The sequence below is a fragment of the Chelonoidis abingdonii genome, chromosome 2 (genome assembly GCF_003597395.2).
Source record: "Chelonoidis abingdonii isolate Lonesome George chromosome 2, CheloAbing_2.0, whole genome shotgun sequence".
NCBI lineage: Eukaryota > Metazoa > Chordata > Testudines > Testudinidae > Chelonoidis > Chelonoidis abingdonii.
In genome coordinates, this window is record NC_133770.1 from 7485744 (window position 1) to 7506080 (window position 20337).

The window sequence follows — 20337 nt, forward strand, 5'->3', positions numbered from 1 at the left end:
TCTACATTAGGTTGATTACAGCCGCTGCAGCATTAGTGCAGTGGGGCATGTCCACACTTTTCTATCGGTGTGGCATCCTCACCAGGGGTGCTTCCACTGACCTAAGAGGGGAGTGGCCAGCTGGATAGGGTCCAAAGCCCCTTGCTTCCTCCTATCCCAAGGCTTGTTACCACTGTGAAAGAAAGCTGTTAGGTTGGATTGACGTGAGGCGTCTTGACAATCCAGGGTGACTGTTACTTATCACCAATTATGTGGTGACAGGGAACACCATCATAGGAACCTAAACCACATAGCCACAACACCTTCAGGGTTCATCCACCTGCACAATTCCACCATGTGATAATATGCATCATGTGCCAGCAATGCCCTCTGCATGTGGCATTGGACAAACCGGACAGTCTCTACGTAAAAGAATAAATGGACACAAATCTGACTCGGGAATACAACATTCAAAACCAGTAGGAAGAACACTTCAGTCTCCCTGGTCACTCCAATAACAGACTTAAAAAAGTGGCAATTCTTCCAACAAAAAAACTTTCAAAGAACAGACTTCAATGAGAACTGCAGAACTGGAATTAATTTTGCAAACTGGACACCCTCAATTAAGGCCTGAATAAAGACTGGGAGTGGATGGGTCATTACAAAACCTAAACCTAAATTTTCCCCATACTAATTTCCCCTAATGTTACTCACACTCTTCTGTCAACTGTGTGAAAATGGGCCCCACCCGCATTAACCATACAAAAGTGATTTTTCTCTCTTGGATTCCTACAGTTAATTGAATTGTTTCGTTAGCAGTTGACTCCACACTTGTAAGACAACTCCAATCTTTTCATGTAATGTGTATTTATAACCTGCTACTGTATTTCCACTCCTGCATCTGATGAAGTGGGTTTTTAGCCACGAAAGCTTTGTGCCCAAATAAATGTTATGTCTCTAAGGTGCCCACAAGGACCCTCGTTGTTCTCACCAGTCAAGTGCATTCCTTCAGATCTGAACTTAGAGCTTCAGAATGAGATAACTAGCTATACATAACCTAAGCTTATATTCCAGCCTAGATTTTGTATTAGCACTGCCACCACCCAAAAATATAGTGTTTTGGGGGGCACTCTGACCTCCCCAACCTTCCCTGGGGACCCAAAACCCAAATCCTTGGATTCTAAACAACAGGAGAAATAAACATTCCCCCTTCTTTCCCTCCAGACTTTTCCTCCCTGGGCTAATCCTAAAGACTACGTGATCAAACTCCTTCAATGCACAAATACAGAGAAGCATGTCCCTTCCCTTCCACAAAGAGGCGAACAGATTCAGGAAAAACAGAGGAGAGATTCTACCTCTCCCCCCTCGTCTCCGCCCCACCAGTCCTAGTGAGTTTACCCATCCTGGGATAAAAAGGGAAACAAGAAAAAAATCAATCAGGTTCTCTAAAGAAAATCCTTTAATAAAAGAAAGGAAAGTAAAGAATTATCTCTTGTAACTTAAAGATTAAAATATTACAGGGCCTATAGCTTACAGACAACCAGAAAGAAACTTTCCCCACCAGTACCAATACAAATCAAATATACCCAGCAACTACACATATAAAGTTAACCAGCCCGATCCACAACTGTAAATAGAGTAAGAGACAATCAAAAAGCCTAAAACCACTGTTTTTACTTACTATTGAACGAAACTTAGAGAGCCTGTAGTAATGTCCTGGTCTCTCTCAGACCCCCTCAAAGAGAAGAACACACAACGTACAAAAGAACACACACTCAAAGGCTTCCCTCCACAAATTTAAAAGTATCTTGTCTCCTGATTGGTCTTCTGGTCATGTGTTCCAGTTCCCGCTTGTAACCCTTTACAGGTAGAAAGAGACATTAACCCTTAATTCTTTTATGACATACCTATTATCTTCTAGGCACAGATGACCTGTTGTCGCTGACGGAGGGACACAACTCCAGAACAGCTGGAGTCACAAACCCCCACAGGCAGTCCTGGAAAGCAGCGACCTCTTCCTGCAGCTTCCAGGTGTTCCTCTGCCTCTGCCACTCCCTGCCTGGCTCTCTCGCTCAGCTAACCTCCGGAGGGGCTGGCCCACAGAATCATAGAAATTAGTTTGGAAGACACGTCAGGAGGTCATCTAGTCCAGCCCCCTGTTCAAAGCAGGACCAACACCAACTAATCATCCCAGCAAACGCTTTGTCAAGCTGGGCCTTAAAAACCTCTAAGACTACTACCTCCCTAGGTAACCCATTCCAGTGCTTCACACCCTTCTAGTGAAATAGCGTTTCCTAATATCCAACCTAAACCTCCCCCACTGCACTTGAGACCATTACTCCTTGTTCTGTCATCTGCTACCACTGAGAACAGTCTAGATCCATCTTTTGGAACCCCTTTCAAAAGTTGAAGGCTTCTATCGAATCCCCCTCATCTCTCTTCTGCAGACTAAATAAGCCCAGTTCCTCAGCCTCTCCTCATAAATATGTGCCCAACCCCTAATCATTTTCGTTGCCTTGTGATGATGTCGTTCTGGCGGGCCCAACTGAGAGTGCCAAATCAGACAATTGCTCAAACAGGGCAGTCACAGCCCAAGGCTGGGGTTTTCCACCTCTAAGGCAAACCAACCAGCCGAACAAAAGACTTCGTGTCACCCTCTGGCTAACCGAAGTCACACAGCATTTCCTTAGACACTCCAGTCTTCCAGTTTCACCACCAGTCCACACGTCTGGGGATGAATGGTTATGAAAACCAACACCCCAGTAAAGAAAAAGGTTCTCTCGATCCCAAAGGTCCAAGCCCAGACCCAGGTCAATATGTTTATTAGAGAATATTTAAATAAAGATGATACACGAGTTTGGCATGTCAGTCATTAGTCATCGGGGCAACATACAGAGTATGGGGGACGCTGGTATTTGGTTATGGGTTAGCATTATACACATCAGATTTACCACAAATCACGCTGTTGCCAACCTTTAGAATCTAAATCTAAAGGTTTATTCATAAAAGGAAAAGAATAGAAGTGAGAGCTAGATTGGTTAAATGGAATCAATACATACAGTAATGGCAAAGTTCTTAGTTCAGGCTTGTAGCAGTGATGGAATGAACTGCAGGTTCAAATCGAGTCTTGGAGAACATCCCCGCTGGATGGGTCATTCAGTCCCTTGTGTAGAGCTTCAGCTTGTAGCAAAGTCCTCCAGAGGTAAGAAGCAGGATTGAAGACAAATGGAGATGACCCCTCTGCCTTATATAGACTTTTCCAGGTGTAAGAACTCCTTTGTTCCTACTGTGAAAGTTACAGCAAAATGGAGTTTGCAGTCACATGGGCCAGTTTCTGCATACTCTGCTGAGTCACAGGGCGTATCCGCCTTCTCTCGATGGGTCAATTGTGTAGTGAGGTCCTTAATGGGCCATCAAGCAGGCTGAGCTGAGCTGACACCAGCTTGTCTGGGGTGTCTCCCAGAACTGCAGCACCAATTTGAAATACAGACAGCATACAGCCAATATTCATAACTTCAACTACGAAAATGATACAGACATACAGACAGCATAATCATAACCACTAACCCATAACCTGGTCTTAGACACCTTATATGACCCCCTTTACAAAAGATTTGGTGCCACTACAGAACCTTGGTTGCAACCCATGTTCTGTATGGTCCCAGTTTATATTAATAACGTCACTGCCCTCCACTGGATTCTTCTCAGTTTGTCCTCATCCTTTCTGTAGTTGGGGACCCAAAACTGGACGCAATACTCCAGGTGTGGCCTCACCAGTGCCAAATAGAGGGGAATAATCACTTCCCTTGATCTGTTGGCAGTGCTCCTACTAATGCAGCCCAATATGCCATTAGCCTTCTTGGCACACACCATGTGACACCCCCGCACCCATGTGTTCCCTCTGCTTCTAGGTGTTTGCAAATGGATTGTCTTTAAATTTTGCCTAACAGAAAACTATCGTAAAGAAGGGTTTAGACCTATACACAACACACACAGACTAGCCTATGTAAAAGAGTTAACACTTTATACCAGAGATAAGGGGGCTATTTTTTTCCCACCACAGACACTTTTTTTCTTTCTTAATATTTTTTCAATCTAAACATTGTTAACCAAGGAATTTTCCAACAAATAAACTTTTAAAACATCAATCAAAGGGAACATGCCTGTAGATTTCTTTATTTACAGCATTTATGTCAATCTAGTTTTGTATCAGGAGTTAAATTACTTTTAGCCTTGTTCTTTAACAGTGGTAAAAAGATGACCTCATAAAAGCTTTGGCTAACCTTTCTCTTAGGGTTGTCAAGCAATTAAAAACATTAATCATGATTAATCGTGCAGTTAATTACACTGTTAAAGAATAATAGAATACCACGTACTTACATATTTTTGGATGTTTTCTACATTTTCAAATATATTGATTTGAATTAGAGGCCTGTGGCACCCTATAGACTAACAGATGTATTGGAGCATAAGCTTTTGTGGGTGAATACCCACTTTGTCAGACACATGCATATTCACCCACAAAAGCTTATGCTCCAATACATTTGTTAGTCTACACGGTGCCTCAGGACTCTTCGTTGCTTTTTACAGATCCAGACTAACACGGCTACCCCTCTGATATCAATTACAACACAGAATACAAAGGGTACAGTGCTCACTTTATATTTATTTTTTATTACAAATATTTGCACTGTAAAAAACAAAAAAAAATAGTATATTTCAATTCACCTAAGACAAGTACTGCAGTGCAATCTCTTTATCATGAAAGTTGAACATAAATGTAGAATTATGTACCAAAAAAATAACTGCATTCAATAAAAAAGCTGCCTCACCCCAGCACCAGTGGGTGCCTAAGAGCCCGCCCCCCACCCTTCAGAGCAGCAGCTGCTCCCCCAGTGCCCCCAGAACACCAGAGATTTAGTCAGGGGTATATAGTGCAAGTCATGGACAGGTCACGGGGCCATCAATTTTTGTTCACTGCCATGACCTGTCCATGATTTTTACTAAAAATTCCCATGACTACATCTTAGCCTCAATTATGATCAGCTAGGCTGACCACTAGCATAACATGGGCACATCCAGGGGCACCTAATTCCCTGTGAAATGAGTGTCTGTGAAAAACCAGCCCAGGCTCGTGTTGCAGGCAGATGCTGCAAATTATCAGGAAGAAGGGCCCAATCCTATACTTATTGACGCCCACGGCAGTGTTGCCCTTGGCTCTGAAGGGAGCAGGATATGGTCCTAAGTGCGGGGGTGGAGGGCAGAGAATTGTGACTTACTGACTGCCAGGACAAAGATGGCAAAGATTCCAATCACCTGCCAGAGGCGTAGCCCCCAGAAAACCACGGTCTCAGAAGTGATGGGGTCCGGTTTCTTTTTGGGGGGTTCAGTGGTGGCCTGAAGGAGGGAGAAGAGCAGTTAATGACTTGCAAATGTCACTGTAACACAGTAGAAACCCTTCAGTAACTGAGGAAGACAGGTCCCCCACCCGCAGCACTGAAACCAATGGGCCTCACCCATGGAGCTGCGTCACCCAATGATCGAGAACTCCTTAAATCAACGCATGGAGGCTAGCTTGCAAGGCGCAGCACTGTGAGCTTCATTGAGTGTGCGGGCTGTGTTGCCAACTCTCATGATTTTACAGCAAGTCTCACAATCTTTTGTGGAGGGGGTTTTCTGAAAGTCCCAGCTCCCAGAGTCATGGGATGATGCAAGAAACTCAGCTTTACTTTAAAAAGAAAATGAGAACTCCTTCTGTCAAAGCACTGAGGCTTGGAGGCATGACTATGATAATGGCATGCACAAGGAGGGAGCAAGCAAGAGCACAGGCACCCCCCATCAGTGGGGACACAGAGCTTCTCCAGGGCCATGGAGGGGAGAGTGAGCTCCTGGGCCGGGGGTAAGAGATAGCAGCTCCTCCAGCCCTGGGGCTTCAGGGGGAGAGAAGGAGAGACAGCTCCACCGACCTTGACTTCGGGGATGCAGCAGGGAGAGGCAGCTCTCCAGCCGCAGGGGGAAGAGGCTAGGAAGTTCCTCCAGCCATGGTGGGCACAAAAAGTGCCCCTCCAAAAGCAGCCAAATTTTTGTTCCTCTGCATGCTCCCTAGTATGACTGTAAGGTGCATAGCTATCCAGACTGTTCTGCATGGGATCGGCTCAGCACACGCTGAATTCCCCAAGTTCTGTCAAAGAGGGAACTGAGCTCAGTGTAAAACACGGTCTGAGTTATCTGGCAGCGAAGGGAAGTCTCTTCATTGGTTATTCCATTGCGTTGGTCTGCAATCTAGAGGAGACGGCCACATGGCATCCCACTCACCTGCCCAAACGCCCACGGAAATTCGGCACGAGGACTGCAAGATCACTCAGATAGGATTTAGATGGCCATGCACCAAATAAGAATTGAGGCAGACCAAAAAATTAGGTAGAACATTTTAATCAATGGCATCAAGCGTGGCCACTAATTTTCTTTCATGTTTCTTAAAGTGCTCTAATAATCGCTGGTCTCGGTGTGAAGTCTGGCTAGAGAGACAGGCCTGTCCTACAGCTAGGGCAGGGGTGGCCAAGCTGAGCCAGAGAAGGAGCCAGAATTTGCCAATGTGCATTGCCAAAGAGCCACAGTAATACATCAGCAGCCCCCATCAGCTCCCCCACCTGCTCCCAATGCCTCCCGCCCACCGAAAGCCCCTCCGATCAGTCCTCCCCTTCCCTGCCTGCACCTTCCGATCAGCTGTTTTGTGGCATGCAGGAGGCTCGGGGAGGGGAGGGAGGAAAGAGGGCACAGCAGGCTCAGGGGAAGGGGTGGAGTGGGGGCAGGGCCTGTGGCAGAGCCAGGGTTGAGCAGTGCGCACCCCCAAGCACACTGGCAAGTTGGCGCCTGTAGCTCCAGTCCCAGAGTTGGTACCTATACAAGGAGCCACATATTAACTTCTGAAGAGCTGCATGTGGCTCCGGCGCCACCGGTTGGCCATGCCTGGACTAGGGCATGAAATCTGAGTTTAAGGTTAAAAGAAGGTCTTGTGGCTAAAGCACTGATCCAGGACTTCTGAGTGCTGGCTTTGCTTCCTGCCTTTGCTGAAAGTCACTTCATCTCTATTTCTCCATCTCTAAAGTGGGGTTATACTACTTCACGAGGTATTTGTGTTAGTGTTTAATCAGATGTTATGGTGATGGGGGAGGGACAGATAAGTAGACAGACAGTGTCCCAGTGGGCACTGCTTGAAACTTACAGTCAGGAGATCTTGTTTCTATAGCTTTGTCTGTGTCATCTTGGACAAGTCATTGCAACGTCCTGTGCCTCAGTTTCACCCACTTGTAAAAGAGGAGGGATAACAATACTTTCCTATCCCTATAAGCTGCTTTGAGATCTATGGATGGAAAGCATTATTTTATGGGCTAAAATATCTGGGTTCAAAGAATAAATGCTCTGCGCCAGATCATCAACTAGTATAAGCTGACTATCCTGATTTACACCAGCTAAAGATCTGGCCCTGTTCTAGTAACCATCAGAGAATCAATATTTGATGTACTGAGGATGAGTTTCATGCACCGGGCAGTACCTGGTGATAGTAACACTCCAGCAGACGTACTTTGTAGCTAACCCTTGTCACTGTTTTGGGCTCACTAGTTATTTATTTGTTTGGCTTGTAAGTGTCTGAAAGTCAAATACATTGCCAGGATAGTGCCCTAGAGCATAGCCCTCCCCCCCTTCTCCACCCCATACAGAGGTCATACAGCTTCCACTCAGTGCAAAGGAAAAAGGTTCAAAATGGGGTCCCTGCAACAATGTGCCACCGCTCCAGCATTGAGAGGAGCAGTCTGAGTTCTCGATGAGGCCTCACAAGTAGAGTTGGGTGAATAATGGATTGCTAAGTCTGCTGTCAATTCCAGGAGTGGACGGAGTTTCTGGTTGAACCAAAATTGAAATTTTCAGTGAATTGAAAAGTTTTGGAAAATACATTTCCATTTCAGGTCAAATGAAATATTTTGTTTTGACAACATCGTCGCGTTTTGTTTCAGTTTTGCTTGTTTTTCAGTGGTTTTGCTTGTTGCTTAATACAGTTAAAGGCCAGCCTGAAACCCCTCAAAGTTATGCTGCATCAAAAATTCAAGTGTTTCGTTTCCAAAATGTCCAAAGGAAACATTCCAAATTTTTCAGAATTCTTGGTGTTTTTTCTCAACCGAGACAATCTGGCAAAACTGGCATGAAGCTGGGACACTTTTTGGTGTTGCCGAAGCTGGATTTTTTTGCCAGCAAAAAAAGTTGGGGTCAAAAATGTTCACCCGGGAGTGAGGATAGGTCACAAAACATCCCTGATTTCTACCCATAGGGAAAGTACAGCTATGTACAGAGCTGGATGGAGGCACAGACACTAACGTCCTGTAGCCAGGGCTCTGTCTCCTGCACTCACACGATGACATCAGCTTCTCGACCCTTGTTTTTAAATAAATTATCTTTCTAGCCCTCGCTGTTGTGAAACATGATGTGCTGTACAATACACCCGGCCTCTTGCTCTGCTGTTGCTGCTCTAAAGGGACCATCCTCCCCTTCACAGGTGCCACTCTGTCATTGCCAGTGGGCACAGATCGCCTCTTCTTGGTGAGGTTTCCCTGAGGTAGAGCCATAACAAGGAATTTTTTGTGCCCGAGGCAAGGGCCGGGTCCAGGCTCTTTAGCAGCGGGTTCCTGAGTCCCTGTTGGAGGGAAGGACCTGCTGCCGAATTGCCATCACTGCTTCATTCATTCTTCGGTGGCAATTCAGCGGCGGGTCCCTGAGTCCCTCTCGGAGAGAAGTATTGCCACCGAAGAATGAATGAAGTGGCGGCGGCAATTCGGTGGCAGGTCCTTCCCTCCAAGAGGAACTCAGGAACCCGCCACTGAATTGCTGCCACCAAAGCACCGCCAATTGCGGTACAGCTGTGCCCCTCTGTTTTGCACGCCCAAGGCAAGTGCTTCACTCGCCTCGCCCTTGTTACAGCTCTGCCCTGAGGTGCTGCCTAGTGGGGTTGTGCATATACTTCCCCAGAGTGCTTTGCCCAGCCTTAGTCTGGTGCAATTACAGGGACTCAGAGGAAGCAATCAAGAGGAGAGATGGTCCCCTGGTTAGTGCACCAACCTGGGAGACCAGGGTTGAGTTCCCTACTCTGTCTCAGATTCTCTATGACTGTGGGCCAGTGGCTCAGTCTCTCTGGCCCAGATCCTTAAAGTACTTAGGCTCCTAATTTTCATGGAAATCAATTCGAGTTGAGACCCTAAATGCCTTGAAGGGTCTTTGTGCCTCCGTTCCCGCACTGTTCAATGGGGGAAACAGTACTGACCTACCTCACTGGGCGGTTGGGAGGGTACGTAGGGTTAAGGTTGTGAGGTGTTCAGAGAGTACAGTAACTCCTCACTTAAAGTTGTCCCGGTTAACATTGTTATGTTACTGATCAGTTAGGGAACATGCTCATTTAAAGTTGTGCAATGCTCCCTTATATGGTCATTTGGCAACTGCCTGCTTTGTCCACTGCTTGCAGAAAGAACAGCCCGTTGCAGCTAGCTGGTGGGATTTGTAACCAGGGTGGACTGGCAGCCCCTCATCAGCTCCCCTCTCCCGTAAGTTCCCTGTGCAGCAGCTGCCCAGCAGGCTACCCAATTGCCGACAGTTCAGCTGTCCTTCCCCCACACTGCCCTGTGCTGCTCTTACCCTCTGCTTTGGAGCTGCTCTCCAGAGCCTCCTGCTTGCTGCGTGGGGATGGGCGGGAGGGGAGAAGATCAGTGCTACTCCCCTCCCCCTGATCCTTTATTCCATCTCCACAGAGCGGGGGTGGGGGGGGACACAGACACACAGGGCTCAGGATGGAGGGAGCTTGTTGGCAGCGCTATTGTCTCAACTTGCTGATCTACTTAAAAAGGCAATATACTTAGAGTGAGGTCAGCGTACTTAAAGGGGCAATGCGCATCTCTCTCTCCCACACACAGGGTGTGTATCTCTGTCTCTGTCTGCCATGCTGTCTCCCCTCCCTCCATTTGTGCTGCCTTGTAGAGTGTGAGGCTACATCAACAACAATGGGTTAACCCTTGAGGGCTCAGCAAAGTGCTAGTTCATCATTTAGCAGCAAGGCATTCCCTGGGAAATATCCCATCCTTGGACTTCATCACCTCAACCAAGCTTCACAATCATCATTGCTGTGCACAGTACTAAAATGGTTAAAACTTATTTTGTGTCTGTGTGTGTTGAAAAAAATGTCCCTGGAACCTAACCCCTCCATTTACATTAATTTTTATGGGGAATTGGATTCACTTAACACTGTTTCACTTAAAGTCACATTTTTCAGGAGTGGAACTACAACGTTAAGCGAGGAGTTAGTGTACAGGAGTGTGTGTGCAGGGTCGGGGGGATATAAATACTCTACATTGCCTAGGAAGTAACACAGGCAATAAAAAATCCTGGTTCCACCCCACAGCCCCCGGGAGCCCAGATGGTCCAAGACTGAATGAGCACGGTGCTGCAGATCAGGTTCTAAACCTGTCGGAGGGGCCAGCTACGCTCACAGCAGAGGATGCTGTAGCTCAGGACTGAAGTACACTGACAGAGCTGTGGAAGGGACTCTTGTGCTGTGGATCTTCTCAGCTGTGAGAAAACAAATCTGCCTCCCATTTCCCAGCCTAAGAAATCACCCATTGTCGTTGCCTATCCTTCCTTACACCTCACCAGCAGCTCTTAAATTCCTGGGAGCAGCTGGTGCGGCACCCCCTATGGTCGAAATCTATGTGGCAAGCAATCACAGCTGCCTTAATTAATTCAGACAACAGCTGGGGTGCCCTAGAGTGGGCCGGCTGCCAGCGTTATTGTACCACAGCTGAGCGAGAGTTTGCCGTGCTGGCAAAAGGCACCAGGTGACCAGCCCTGGAGACCGAAAGATCCCTCCTCCACAGTGCAGATCTGATCTGCACAGCAGCACTGTGAGCAGCTCTCCCCCGGCGCACACACACAGGCCCACGCTGGAGGAAGGACATCTAGAGACGATTTCAGTCCTCGTGGCCCATGCAGCGACTAACAATTGGGGTGAGTTTTTTGGTGATGGGGACTGAACGGAAACCCTGTGTCATGGGCTGCCAGCTGATTATGGTGGCATCTGTAGCTAAGATGTCCTTGGTTTCTCGGGATCTAACCAAAAGCTGATGCCCCCCCCCAGTCTGCCATAACGTATGCTACTTTGACCCATGGGGCCCTTGTTCCCATTACGACCTCTGTCACCCTCAGGGACAATTTTCTCTTGTAGCTCTCAAAAGTCCTGTAGAAAGGAGGGTCAGGATCATTATCCCCATGTTACAGGTAGGGAAACTGAGGCACAGAGCAGGAACGTGACTTGCCCAAGGTCACCCAGCATGCAAGTGTCACAGCTGAGAATGGAAGCAAGTCTCCTGACACATAGGGCTGTGTCTTTGACACTGGCTGTCATAAACAGATAGTTAAGGGTTAATGTCTCTTTTACCTGTAAAGGATTAAGAAGCTCAGTAAACCTGGCTGACACCTGACCAGAGGACCAATAGGGGGACAAGATACTTTCAAATCTTGGTGGAGGGAAGTCTTTGTTTGTGCTTTTGTTGTTTTTCTTTGTTCGTTCTTGGGACTAAGAGGGACCAGACGTACACCCAGGCTCTCCAAATCTTTCTGAATCAGTCTTTCATGTTTCAAATTGTAAGTAATAGCCAGGCAAGGCAGATTAGTTTTGTTTTCTCAACTTGTAAATGTTTTTTTGCTGGAAGATTTTACCTCTGTTTGCTGTAACTTTGAATCTAAGGCTGTGGGGGGGTCCCTCTGGTCTATATGAATCTGAGTACCCTGTAAAGCATTTTCCATCCTGATTTTACAGAGATAGCTTTTAATTAAAGAAAGAAAAAGTAAAAATTATTTTTTAGATCTTTTATTGATTTTTCCTTGTTTTAAGATCCAAGGGGTTTGGATCTGTGTTCCCCAGGGAAGGTTTTAGGGGAACAGAAAGTGTGCCAGACACTAAATTCTGTCTGGTGGCAGCGTTACCAGATCTAAGCTAGTAATTAAGCTTAGAAGTGTTCATGCAGGTCCCCACTTTTGTACTCTAAAGTTCAAAGTGGGGAAAGAAACCTTGACACATACAATAGGCAACACTCAGAGATCCATGCCAAACATCACCACACTCATCCCTTTCATCCTCACCCATCACAATATTACAACAAACACTGTCCAAACCAGAGGAACAGCCGTGGGCACTAGGATGGCTCCCCAGTATGACAACACTGAAGAAGCATTTCAGGATAAATGCACCACAAAACTAATGATATACCTGAGATACAGCGATGATATTTTCATGCTCTGGACAGATGACCTAAACTCCCTCCTAGATTTCCACTCAACTTCAACAACCATCCGTTAAACTCATTCTAGAAACGGATTGTGCTGTCCAGAAAGTTGATGATAGTGTGGGAGTGTTCTAGATCATGGGTTCTCAAACTAGGGCCGCCGCTTGTTCAGGGAAAGCCCTTGGCAGGCCGGGCCGGTTTGTTTACCTGCCGCGTCCACAGGTTTGGACAATCGCAGCGAACCGCAGACAGTGAGAGCCGCAATCAGCCGAACCTGCAAACAAAGCAGGTAAACAAACCAGCCTGGCCCGCCAGGGGCTTTTCCTGAACAAGCGGTGGCCCTAGTTTGAGAACCACTGGTCTAGAACACTCCCACAATCAGCTTCAGCAATGGAACCCAACAAAGAGCTATCTTCACAGATCCAGTAACTACCCCAAACACACCAAGACATCTGTTTTCTACTGCCAGGCTCTCAAATACCACACAATATGCTGCAAGGAGAAAGTCTGGGATATACATCTTAACCCAATTTAAACTGTCTTCACCAAACAAGGACACTCCATCAGAGAAGTAGCTCACCTCATGAACAGGCCAAAGAAATGCTCCAGGAGAACTTGCTTCAATACAGAATAAAACCTCTCCAACCGCACACCCTAGCTGTCATTTAGCACACTGGAAACCATATGAGGTATCATTAAACAAGCAATTACAACTTAGGGCTGTCAAGAGATTAAAAAAAAAACCAATCGTGATTAATCGTGCAATTAAAAAATAGAATACTATTTATTTTAAATATTTTAATGTTTACTACATTTTCAAATATGTTAATTTCAGTTACAACACAGAATACAAAGTGTAGAGTGCTCAGTTTATATTTACTACACATATTTGTACCGTAAAAAAACAAAAAAAAAATTTCAATTAACCTCATACAAGTACTGTAGTGCAATCTCTTTATCATGGAAGTTGAACTTACAAATATAGAATTATGTACAAAATAAACCCGCATTCAAAAATAAAACAATGTAAAACTTTAGAGCCTATAAGTCCACTCAGTCCTACTTTTTGGTCAGCCAATCCACTCAGACAAACGAAGTTGGTTACAATTTGCAGGAACTAATGTTGCCTGCTTCTTGCTTACAATGTCACCTGAAAGCGAGAACAGGTGTTTTCATGGCACTGTTGTAGCTGGCGTTGCAAGATATTTATGTGCCAGATGCGCTAAAGATTCATATGTCCCTTCATGCTTCAAGCACCATCCCAGAGGACATGCTTCCATGCTGATGATGAGTTCTTGATAACGATCCAAAGCAGTGCAGACTGACTCATGTTCATTTTCATCATCTGAATCAGATGCCACCAGCAGAAGGTTGATTTTCTTTTTGGTGGTTTGGGTTCTGTAGTTTCCTCATCAGAGTGTTGCTCTTTTAAGACTTCTAAAAGCATACTCCACACCTCGTCCCTCTCAGATTTTGGAAGGCACTTCAGATTCTCAAACCTTGGGTCAAGTGCTATAGCTATTTTTAGAAATCTCACATCGGTACCTTCTTTGTGTTTTGTCAAATCAGCTGTGAAAGTGTTCTTAAAACGAACATGTGGTGGGTCATCATCCAAGACTGCTATAACATGAAATATATGCAGAATGCGGGTAAGAGAGAGCAGGAGATATACAGTTCTCCCCCCCAAGGAGTACAGTCACAAATTTAATTGATGCATTATTTTTTTAACGAGCATCATCAGCATGGAAGCATGTCCTCCGGAATAGTGGTCGAAGCATGGAAGGGGCATACGAATGTTTAGCATAGCTGGCATGTAAATACCTTGCAACGCTCGCTACAAAAGTGCCGTGCAAATGCCTGCTCTCGCTTTCGGTGACATTGTAAATAAGAAGCAGGCAGCAGTATCTCCCTTCAACGTAAACAAACTTGTTTGTCTTAGCGATTGGCAGAATAAGAACAGGACTGAGTGGACTTGTAGGCTCTAAAGTTTTACACTGTTTTGTTTTTGAGTGCAGTTATGTAACCAAAAGAAATCTGCATTTGTAAGTTACACTTTCACAATAAAGAGATTGCACTTGAGTACTTGTATGAAATGAATTGAAAAATACCATTTCTTTTGTTTATCATTTTTACTGTGCAAATATTTGCAGTCAAAAATAAAAATACAAAGTGAGCACTGTGCACTTTGTATTCTGTGTTTGAATTGAAATCAATATTGAAAATGTAGAAAAACATCCAAAAATATTTAATAAATTTCAATTGGTATTCTATTGTTATAAGTGCGATTAATTTTTTTTAATCATGATTAATTTTTGGGGTTAATCACATGAGTTAACTGCAATTAATTGACAGCCCTAATTACAACCCATACTTGATGGGGACCATGTTCTTAAAGAAATCTTTCCTGGACTCCCTCTTTTGGCCTTCAGACAACCCTCCCCCTCTCCCCAAGCTATCATCATAAGCAAGATCCCCAGAGAGCAGGACACACCAATTCAAAGTGCCACCAGACCCTCCCAGAACAATGGATGCAAAACCTGTCGACATATCTCCACTGCTACAAGGATCAACACCCTCCACAACCCACCTTTCAAGATCCAGAAGTCCAACACATCCCTATCACGGCCTGTGGTGTACCCAGGGGCGGCTCTAGGGATTTTGCCGCCCCAAGCACAGCAGGCAGGCTGCCTCCCACGGTTTGCCTGCGGAGGGTCCGCTGGTCCCGCAGCTTCGGCGGAAGATCCTCTGAAGCCGTGGGACCAGCGGACCCTCCGCCGGCAAGCCGCAGAAGGCAGCCTGCCTGCCGCCCTCGTGGTGCCGGCAGAGCACCCCCCACGACTTGCCGCCCCAAGCACACGCTTAGCATGCTGGGGCCTGGAGCCGCCCCTGGGTGTACCCCATCCAAAGTACTAACTGTCCCAATAACAACAGAGTAAACCCTGCACTCTTGAATGAACTCAGACAGAAAAATTATAAAAAGACCATATCATCGGTGGGCAAACACTTTTCACAAAGCTATCACTCTATATCTGGCCTCTCAGTCCCCATCCTCAACACCTGTAAGCTTAAAGTCATAACTTTACTAGATATTTTCTCTCTCACCAACAGAAGTTGGTCCAATAAAAGATATTACCTCACTCACATTGTCTTACTTAGGGCTAGTCTACACTAGGGAATTAGGTTGGTATATCTACGTCGCTCAAGGGCATTAAAAATTCACACCCCTAACCCCCAGTGTAGGCAACATTAGACTGAAGGAAGAATTCTTCCATTGACCTAGCTACCACCTTTCCAGGAGGTGGATTGCCTATCATAGAATATCAGGGTTGGACAGGACCTCAGGAGGTCATCTAGTCCAACCTCCTGCTCAAAGCAGGACCAATCCCCAACTAAATCATCCCAGCCAGGGCTTTGTCAAGCCTGACCTTAAAAACCTCTAAGGAAGGAGATTCCATCACCTCCCTAGGTAACACATTCCAGTGAAATAGTGTTTCCTAATAGTCAACCTAGACCTCCCCCACTGCAACTTGAGACCATTACTCCTTGTTCTGTCATCTGGTACTACTGAGAACAGTCTTTGGAACCCCCTTTCAGGTAGCAGCTATCAAATCCCCCCTCATTCTTCTCTTCTGCAGAATAAACAATCCCAGTTCTCAGCGTCTCCCAGCAATCCCAGTTCTCAGCGTCATAAGTCATGTGCTCCAGCCCCCTAATCAGTTTCGTTGCCCTCCGCTGGACTCTTTCCAATTTTTCCACATCCTTCTTGTAGTCTGGGGCCCAAAACTGGACACAGTACTCCCATCAGCACAGGTAGTGTCTTCACTGAAGCACTGCACTGACATAGTGTTTTAAGTGTAGACAAGCCCTTATGAAATTAGTGAGGGGGGGGTGTTTCAGAGACATGACATTATGAAAGAGGCCAGTAGACATTAGTAGCAACAGAAACCATAGGTGTCTCTCAGCATAAAACAGCACCTTATCAGTTACTCCCCCATCAGAATTCAGGAGCTGTAGATTCAAGGCTCAGTTCTGCAATAGATTCCCTATGTAGCTTGGGGGATATCAGCGGGTGTCTCTGTGCCTCAGTTCCCCAGTTGTGAAATGAAGATAATAACACTGCCCTACCTCTCAGGTGTGCTGAGAGAGGAAAGGCTACACGTGACTAGGAAATGGTCTTCTTGTCCTGTGAAAATTTTGGGGATTTTGCAAAGTTTTCCTTATCTTGAATCAGGACCAAAAGTAAAAAAATCTTGAAAATTTGTGTGAACCAAAAATCTAAGGGGGGAAATGATTTGAGTCAGTCAAAATGTTTTGTTTTGATCATTTCCAAGCATCATGGCTTGATTTTGACCATTTTTTTTTTACTCTAATTAGCGCAACTTTCTAAACAAAAAGTGATTTTGTACCAGAAAACCAGAATTTTTTCAGTCTGAAAAATGTCAAAAATATTTTATTTCGCCAATTTGGAAACTTTTTTCAAAAAATTTTTGAGCTGAGAAATGCTTGAAAACTGACCTTTTCCAGAGAAAAGTTTCCATTTCACCGAACCAGTATTTTTGGACAAAAAAATCTTTTGTCAAAAATTCCCAACCAGCTCCGCCCACATCCAAGACTGTGAGGTACTTGGTTACTATGGTAATGGAGGCTGTATAAATATCTTACATAAATGTCAGAGTCTCGGTCCTCCTGCAGTAGGGCCATTTCTCTATGTTTGGGTTGCAAACACCAAAAGGGAATATTCATTTAAGAACAATGGTGTCCACTGAAAACTGATTTAAAATAAATTCTGGGACTATAAAGGAGGGAGAGATAGCTCAGTAGCTTGAGCATTGGTCTGCTAAACCCAGGCTTGTGAGCTCAATCCTTGAGAGGGCCATTTAGGCATCTAGAGCAAAATCTGTCTGGGAATTAGTCCTGCTTTGAGCAGGGGGTTGGACTAGATAAGCTCCTGAGGTCCCTTCCAACTCTGATACTTCATCATTAAACTCAGGCTAGGTCTACACTGGGGGGTCAACCTAAGATACACAACTTGCATAGCTGAAGTCAGCATATCTTACCTGGCCATGAGGACAACAGCAAGTCAACCACTACCACTCCACTTCCACCTCTCACCACAGTGGAGTTCCAGAGTGATCAGGGATCAATTTTATCACATCTGCACTAGACACAATAAAATCAATCCCTGACAGATCGATCACTACCCACTGGATTAGTGGGTAGTGTAGACGTACCCTCAGCAACAAAGCACCTGCCACAGCACTCACTGGAAACTGGCTTAGTAGGAGATAAGAGTCTACTACTGCTGACAGAGTTGATCCTTTTACTCAGTCTATGCCTTAACTTAAAACCTTGCAGCTGCAGCATATCTGCAGCGTAGACACTCATTGCAGTGACAGGAGCCGGAGTGTCTCCTGTCTCTGTAGTTAATCCACCTCCCTGACCATCTACACTTAAGTAGTGCAGATGGGCTGCTCTAGCGCTTTAATGAAGACGTTCTCTCCCATCAGGGCAGTTCATCCACCGCTCAGAGAAGCAGTAGCTATGTCAGTGGGAGAAACTCTCCTGCCGATATAGTGCTGTTTCCATGGGGGGTTGGTCGGTATAACTACATCACTGAGGGGTGTGGATTTTTCACACCCTGGAGTGATGTAGCTATGCTGACATAAGAATTCAGTGCAGATTGGCCCTCAGGTTGATTAACTCTGCTCTGTGATGCAGTAAGTCATAGGTTCAAACTTGCTGGAAACTTTGGAATGGTTGTTAAAGAAACATTTTTGTTGGCTTAAATTTCAATTTAGGGCCAGATTTGAATTGGCACCGTCCTTTAAAGACATGCCAAAGGGGCTTGGGAATTCTTGCGTGCACGATGTTCGATGCTCAGTAGTGCTTCTTCCCTCTCCACACATGAAACTGCGGTTCTAACATAGCTGCAACAAACACCGGAGAGGAGAACTCAGCTCGTAGCTGCTCTCAAATTACACTTCTCTTTGAGCGACAGATACTTCAGTCCTTTCCTAATGAAGATGACTGATTCAGAGCAATTCTCATCACACTGGCATGCTTCCTTTCATGCAGGGTTCCATTAGCCTCCATTTGGGGTGGACAGTATTTCTTTTTGCGACCTCTGACTCCTAGGTGTAGGCTTGAGATTTAACTCACCCCATACCAAATCAGTCTTGGGTGAAACTGAAGGATTTCCAACACTAAAATTAAGGGGAGGAAATGCTCCTCTGCTGCGAAGGTGCCCCCACCTCAGGAATGCCCCTAACAGGAGTTATAACACCAAGGGTTGTAAAGCAGAGACACCCAGGTGCTGGGAAGTTTAAGGAGGAAACAGAAAGGGGTTATGGGGATGGGTTACCTAGGGAGGTAGTGGAATCTCCTTCCTTAGAGGTTTTTAAGGTCAGGCTTGACAAAGCCCTGGCTGGGATGATTTAGTTGGAGATTGGTCCTGCTTTGAGCAGGGGGTTGGACTAGATGACCCTGAGGTCCCTTCCAACCCTGATATTCTGTGAAAGCCCCCAAGAATTGGTAAAACAGATAAGATAAGCTCTGACCAGTGAATTTATGTTGACCATCTGCACAAAGAAGATTATAAATAAGTGACAATTTGGGCACGAAAGATAAAATGTAAAAAGAGTTGTAAAAAGTCAGTTGACCCGGGCTCTCAGACTCCATATCATGGGGTGTTTAAGGGTTGGTTGGGGTGGGGAGGGGGTTGGCTGTGAAGCTGTAACCTGAGAGTCCAATTCTATGCTGCACCTTTAAGGGGAGCAGCAGGAAAGCTGGTGCACAGGGGGTGGGGCAAAGTTTGCTTCTGGATTCTGGGCTGCTCTAGGGTCTGGAATGGCCTCGGGTGTAAGTTTCAGCAGTGTCTGGCTACTGTAATTTTCAACAGCCTCTCTCGGGCTGAAGTATAAACTAGACTTCCTATAGCATCATGGGTTATGGACCTGTCCTGAACCACCCCCTTCCCTCCCTCTATGCAGGGTCTTGGAGGGACGGAGAAGGGGAAACATAGTGACCTTTGAGTCCCTTAGCCCCTTGTGGGGTCTTTATGGCTCCTATAAACTGCAGGAATTGGGGTGCAGAACCTATCCCTCAGGATTTGAAGTGGAATCTCAATTAGAATATAACGATCTGGACTGTAAAGTGCTGACCAGAGTCTAGAGCACTGAATCATTTGCGAGCAGTTCATGTTTTAGGTCAGAACTATTTGACGCTGCTCCTTCTAAGTAAAAACAAACAAACAAACAACCACAAAAGAAACACTGTTGTTAATTTCTGATTCCTCAGAAACGGACAAAGGGCAGGGTGGCGAGATCATATTCGTCCAAATGGAAAAGGAGATAGCTAGAAGGGACAGAAGCTTTATTTGCAGCATTACACAACGGAGCGGAAAGAAAACTTAAAAGACACCACTCCTCAATGTCCGTTTAAAATGTCTCATGTAATTAGCCCAGATGGATGCTGTGCTTACAACCCGCCTGCTTTGGAGAACAAATAACGTTTATTACTAATTGCATGGGATTAGGCATATCTTGGTCCTGCTTTGAGCAGGGGCTTGGACTAGGTCTGTGGTTCTCAAACTATTGTACTGGTGACCCCTTTCACCCAGCAAGCCTCTGAGTGCAACCCCGCCTTATAAATTAAAAACACCTTTTTATATATTTAACACCATTATAGATGCTGGCAGCAAAGCGGGGTTTGGGGTGGAGGCTGACAGCTCATGACCCCCCATATAATAACCTTACGACCCCCTGAGGGGTCCCGATCCCCAGTTTGAGAACCCCTGGACTAGATAACCTCCTGAGGTCCCTTCCAACCCTGATATTCTATGTCACAGGCTGTTCTGGGAGACTGGGCTTTACACACATACACACACGTTGCCAGCCTGTAAGTAACAGGAGGGCAATGAACTCCAAGAAGGCGGACTTCTGCAGAGACCTATGAGGCTCTGTATGGGTATAGGGGATCCACCAGCCTGGGGTGATTGCAGGATGAGGTCCAAAGCATTCAGTGGGTTTCAGTGACTTCA

The 20337-nt window shown here is 45.7% G+C and overlaps 1 protein-coding gene across 1 annotated transcript in view; it reads right to left on the minus strand.

The window, feature by feature from the left end:
* The window catches only part of TMIE (transmembrane inner ear), a 64354-nt gene that overhangs the window by 32939 nt on the left and 11078 nt on the right, over positions 1 to 20337 (minus strand). The window contains exon 2 of the mRNA XM_075063378.1: positions 5259 to 5376. Coding sequence (XP_074919479.1) covers positions 5259 to 5376 — 118 coding nt within the window. The remainder of the gene's footprint in view (positions 1 to 5258; positions 5377 to 20337) is intronic.